The sequence below is a fragment of the Pseudomyrmex gracilis genome, unplaced genomic scaffold (assembly GCF_002006095.1).
Source record: "Pseudomyrmex gracilis isolate BER0280 unplaced genomic scaffold, ASM200609v1 scaffold_3409, whole genome shotgun sequence".
In the NCBI taxonomy this organism is placed as follows: domain Eukaryota; kingdom Metazoa; phylum Arthropoda; class Insecta; order Hymenoptera; family Formicidae; genus Pseudomyrmex; species Pseudomyrmex gracilis.
The window spans coordinates 2,842-9,070 of NW_018023993.1; the positions used below are offsets into that span (position 1 = coordinate 2,842).

Sequence of the window (6,229 nt, forward strand, 5' to 3'; positions counted from 1 at the left end):
GTAATCGGTTTTGTCGAAAATAAGGCGTTTAACGGCGATAGTAAACTTAATCCGTTTAATTTTAAAAACTTTAATATAAATTTCCTGTCGCTTTACGTCGATGGAATGCAAGTTCCTACTAGACCATTACAACCTTCTTTTTCAAGAGACTCTCCTCTCTACATCGAGGCTTTTCATACTTTTTTCTCAGGAACGGGTATTCATTTTCTAAACATAGGCAATGCTATAAGCAGAGATGCTTATGCACACGAATACACACTCTTCGCTTTTGATCTCACACCCGATTTATCGGCCAATTGCGTCGAACATTGGAATCTCGTGAAGCACGGTAGTTTGCGAATTGAAGCACGGTTCGAAAAAGCTCTCGAAACGACTATTAACTGTCTTGTTTATGCGGAATTCGACAGTGTTTTAGAAATCGATTCTTCGCGCCAAATCATTGTTGATTATAACGNATAATCATATTTTTGCACATGCGTAAAAACAAGATAATTTTCTCCCACTACATTTTTCCCACTTTTCTACGCCTTTTGTCGCAAGCGTTTTGTGGAGAAATTTCAGTTTCGTTCTAGTCTCCGATATCTTCGCTTCGTTTTCACGATGTCCGAGTATAAAGGTGCTGTGATCATAGAAATGCAAGGATTTCGTGTCGTCGTGTGTGAATTTACTCCAAAAGAAGTGGCGTATGTCGCGGTAGAGCGACCGATTTTCGGAAACTGGATCTTGATGCCTCCGTTCTCGTTTACCGAATTACCACAAAAATCAAAACAATGCAACAATTGGCTTACACAAATTTATTTATTTTTTACGGTATTGAATGGTTTGACGGTGAAACCAATCTCAAATATCTCACGAGACATCTACGAGAAGACGTCAAATACGCTTCCGCCATCTACACCAGAGGCAAAGAAAAAATGGATTTCTTAGAAAAGCTTCTGTCTAAAAACATATATAATCTGGAAGCTCTCTCTCCGTCGTTCAAATCCATCTCGAAAAGCAAAGAGAACATATCTCATTGTTCGTATCACGGAGTTCGCTTATCGGACATTAGTTGCGCTCTACGTAACGCTTTTTGGTTAAAGCGCTGGTTAAACCTAAACAGCGTTGCAGAACATCTCGATAGCGACTTTGTCAGCGATGAGATCAACATGATACAATCTGACGACATCAGAACGGAGGAGGAGAAAGAACAACTAACGGAAGAAGAAGAAGATACGCGCAGTAAAGACAATTGCCCACCGAAAACCTCCTGCCTAAACGACGTTGCTGTACAAACAGAGGTACAAGGGGAATACATATGATTTACTCCGCTTTCTCGCGACTATCTGTATCGAAATAATGATTATTGAAAGAAATATTGCAAGCCTTGCGACAACTGCAAATATCTAGACACACGGGAGTTTATCCAGCCGACAAATTGCCCATGGTGTGGACGAAGTGGACAGCAATCGTCGCTAACACAGACAATCACAATCAACCAGGAACTCACTAGGTTGCCTTCTTCCTCGATGGGAACAGACACGCCGCCTACTTCGACAGCTATAGAATACCGCCGTCAGATTCCCGCTTCCTTCTGCGACTTCGAAGAAATTCCGCAACGCACACATGGAACACGACTCAACTTCAAGGATATTTCTCGCAAACGTGCGGGCATTATTGCTGTGTGTTTCTCTATTTTATGGCTTACGTATAGCCTTTCCCAATTTTTACAACTGTTTTCCGGAAATTTCGACGCCAACGACAAATTAATTGTATGTTTATTTCATAAAATATTTTCTACAAAATCCAACAATGTACAAACCCGCTTTCTTGAACACTATATTCAACACTGTACTTGTAAAAAAAAAAAAATAATTAACTGTAATCTTGTATTTTCTTTTATGTATTCAAAATATATCTATATCAAATAATTGTACTAAGTTGTTTTCTGTTATTCTTCCCAAAAAACCTATTTCTAAACTCCTCAAACATTTTTATAAACATTTTATTCTACATTAAATATCCATCGAAAACTCTCGTAGAATTTTCTCGAAGTTTCTCGCGCGAACAAGTACGCGCAGGTTTAACGGTCCCGAGTCATAAACCGTTTTTTGTCTTTAAAAACTTATGTTCTCATCGGCACGCACGTGTCAACCCGCACGTACAAGTTCGCGCAGATGAAAATCGTTCAGAAAAAATCCGGACACATAAATTCATTTTTTATATTACATCCGTGACTTTCTAGTCACAGTCTTGCGACGCCTGCTTTGATTTCTATTTTGCCTAGACGCCCTCAACAATGCTTCACGCTCATTGGGAGCCCTAAGTGCCCAGACGTTCATTGGTCCTTCCTTGGGAGCCCTATCATCCCCATCAACTACCCCTGAACCTCGCTCATTAAGAGCCATAAGTGCCCAGACGCTGATTGATTCTTCTCGGGACCGATGCCACCCCCGCCCTTATACTTCCTCACTCAACCGACGCCAACTTGCTCTCATACATGTTTGAACGCACGAGGCAACAACATCGGAGCGCCGCCATTGCCAGTAGCAGCCACGCTTGAAAACGGATTTTGATAAATAAATATATACTTGTTTAATAAAGAATTCTTTTACTCGAGAACATTCTCGAACTTTCTTCCCACACAAATTCCTCAACAAAAAAATTTAAAATACGCATTTTTAAAAAATTATAAAAATTTAAAAAAAATTTAAAAAAAATTTATAGGGTCATGAATCATGTCACTTTTCCATCCCCTCCAGTGGGCGTGGCCAATCACCACCAAGAGAGAGAGGGAAAACCACCCTAAAGGGGCAATGGCGCAGGAAGTAGTGGGAAGGCCAGGTGGAGGGGGTTTTAAATAAGTGCCCACATACTACTGGCAATTCTACGGTTAGAGATATTTAAATCATAGTATTTGTATAAATAAATACAGTTCATGTTATAATACGAGAACATCTAATTTTTATCATTATACGTAATAAACTGCAAAACAATTGTTTTTATCTTTTTCATCACACGTACCAAATTCCCATTAAACATATTCAATAGTCATGAAAGTATGGACGTTAAATAAAAGTTTAATAATCGTTATATCGATGGGAATCGGTGCTCATATCTGTATAATTATAAATGGTTCATATATAATCTCTTAATACATGTGTTAGAATAATAAATGTTTGTAACAACACTACATCCATATATGATGTTTGATGCTTTCATGATGTGATTTACAAATTTCGGAAAATGGATTGCAATAAATCAGAAAGTACAAAACAATCAAGTTTGTGTTTTATTAAGATGTGTTCATGTTATTATTATAAACAAATTTTAGACTAATTGTAAGCAAACTTTCACACTTATAAAAAGTACCGTATGATGTCATTAAGTTTTACGGTTTTGACATCTTTTAAGGATCTAGTGCCAATCTACGAGTAAAACATTATTCAAAATCCCCTGCACATTTGTCGATAAATGTTGTCGACTTATCACTAAGAGTTCTAATGCGTCAGTTAAATTTAGCAGATATAGAATTGTTATCGCAGATTCATAAAAGGAAGTATGGTTTCCTTTTCGCCAATTTCTGTGTTTAACTTATTACAATGACAGTCCAATTGTCGCTTTAACAGTGCGAAGTTTGCAAATACATTTGACTTATCGTTGGTCAAATAATTTAACATATTTTTTGTTAACAATTTTTTATTTAATCTTTGAAGTTTTAAATCATGTGATAGTAAAGCTATTATTCTTTGTGTTGGTATTTTATCTTTCTTCTTGATTTTAAATAAACAGAAAACATTTATTGTACAAATATACGTCGCGACGTGTCGTGTGAAATATACTATCCACGCTGCGGTTACTTTATAAAACCATCATACAAAAAATTTTGTTTACTATCACAATTAAAAATTGAACATAAAAAAATCATGGTTTATTCAAAGTTTATTAATAAATATTTGCTGTACTTTTGTTTTTATTAATGTGTTACAATAAAAGTATATATAAAATTTATAGTAGAAAGTATATATGTAGATATAAAATATCTGAATACTTTCACTGTTTTGATACGATTCTTATTGTCCGATAATTTTGTTTACCGCTTATAAAGATCGACTGTAAAAGTAAAACATAGTTACTGACAATGCAAAGAATGTTATGGGTTTTACTTTTTGCTGCTCAGATATTCTGTAGTTGTGGAAAAGTAATTCTTTTACGTGGAGAATCATATCATATTAATTCAAATGTAAGTGAGAGAAAATATATATGTCTGTCAAAAGATGACGGCGGCGCACTTGTAGTNAATGACGATATAAAACAATATCAGCAAGGAACTCTTACTTCTAAGCGTAAGTTATAACGTTCTTATAACATATACAAAATTACCATTTATAGTTTTATAACTAAACTCTTTAACATAAAGTTTCTTTACACAATGTTTCATTTTTTCGTATACGATTTTCTTTTACGCTTAAACACACGTTTCGAACATTCTGTATAAATCAATTATACTGTAACTTAAATTTCGAAATTGATATTTTTATTTGAAGTAATACCTAAATCTTAATATATTATTATATTTTTTTTTAGATTGTATATTTATAATTTACAGAAAAGACAAATAGAGAGAGAGAGCTCCAAAGATTTTAAAGTTCAAGTTGGGAGGCAGTTGAAGCAAGACACGGATGTTGTTGTACAAACACGTGAAGGTGATTTTTATTTCATGATGTAATGTGTATGTATAATGTGACAACATTTTGACCTTCGGTTTAGGTCACACACACGGCCTCAATTTGCACAGTGACACGGAGAATCTAGACAAATCATATTTACCATTTGTTGTTAATACAGCTTAAACTCTCCTTTGCGCATGCTTCGACTTATGAATTCACTGTTCATTTTGATATACTTTCCAAATTTCAATCAGTCATTGACAGCGCATGTGTTAATATATCTTCATCACGTTGCACGACGATTTTAATAACAGCATATTACTGTAAGTTTACATATTAATTTTACAATGCGCATATTTTTAACCCAAATTTTTTTGTTTCTTTGCAATTTATTGTTTTTATATTGAATTTGTAGAAAGACTTTGATAAAGACCTAAATTGAAGGTTGAAACGTTGTCACATTATACACATTACATCATGAAATAAATGTCACTTTCACTTGTTTACACAACAACATTCGTGTCATGCTTCACCTGCCTCCCATCTTGAACTATACACTTATTTTAAACAAGCATATTATTGCAGCAATTATCGAAAAGTCTCAGAATACACTTAAATACAATACTTGGATAAATTGCAAACTGCCAGAACTTGCACAAAACTCTACAAAACTTAACAAACCAAACTGTTTAGAATCTTGGTCTCTAGAAAACTGGAGTCTCACGGATTCTTCGGAAACATTTATGGGTCCGGTATTTGATCAACGATGGGAAGGTAGATTTACAATATCTCAAAAGTTTTATCAATTCTTAATTAAAAATATTTAAGTCATTGCGTCATTCTATGTTTGTAAAGTGTAAATATAATGTTATTGTTTGAAATTATATATATACTTCCTACTCGTAGACTTTCTCGAATTGAAGCAAAACTTTTTTTGGTACGACTTTTCAACGGCAGGTGCGGCGTCTATTTCAATTCGTTCAAGGCGGGACATACAGATTTTTATCTGTCTCATTAATAAGAGCAAAGAATCGTATACAGATGATGATGTGTGGAAGAATTGTTTTCGGATACTATTAAAATACAAGACAAAATCCAGCATCGAATTCTGCAAATTTGTTTCTATGCAAAAGTTTCCTAATACTAGTATATGGGATTTAAAGTCTATCAATCACAATTGCTCTTCCTCCATCACAACTTGCGAAAAAGTAAGATATACGTAAAATATAGCTTCCTAGTTATGCAGTTCTTATGTTTTTTTTTCTACATTATCAAAAAACTTTTTAATCAAACCTGAACAAAAAATGCTTGTAATTGAGATATAAGTGATTAAATGTAATACTTTTTTATGACGTTGTTAAAAAAGAAAAAATCATGTAAAGAATAAAAGTTCAGAGAACATGATCTAAACAAAATAATTAGATACGCAGTATATTTAACTAAAGTATTTACAATTATTTCAGTGGATGTCATTATCTGCGACTGAATGGCGAACGTTCGTCATTTCATGGGATTTCTGGAAAAGAAATATTTCTGTTTATGGTACTAATAACGAAGTGCTTACATTTGAAGCAGAACAG

At 34.2% G+C, this 6,229-nt stretch overlaps 1 protein-coding gene across 1 annotated transcript; it reads left to right on the forward strand.

The window, feature by feature from the left end:
* Nucleotides 1-3,968: 3,968 nt before the first annotated feature.
* LOC109863162 lies at nucleotides 3,969-6,220 on the forward strand (the record flags this gene model as incomplete). Its single annotated transcript, XM_020443367.1, has 4 exons — nucleotides 3,969-4,325; nucleotides 5,235-5,423; nucleotides 5,556-5,857; nucleotides 6,113-6,220. Coding segments are annotated over exons 1-4 (804 nt in total), but the record flags the coding sequence as incomplete, so codon positions are not given.
* Nucleotides 6,221-6,229: the final 9 nt, after the last annotated feature.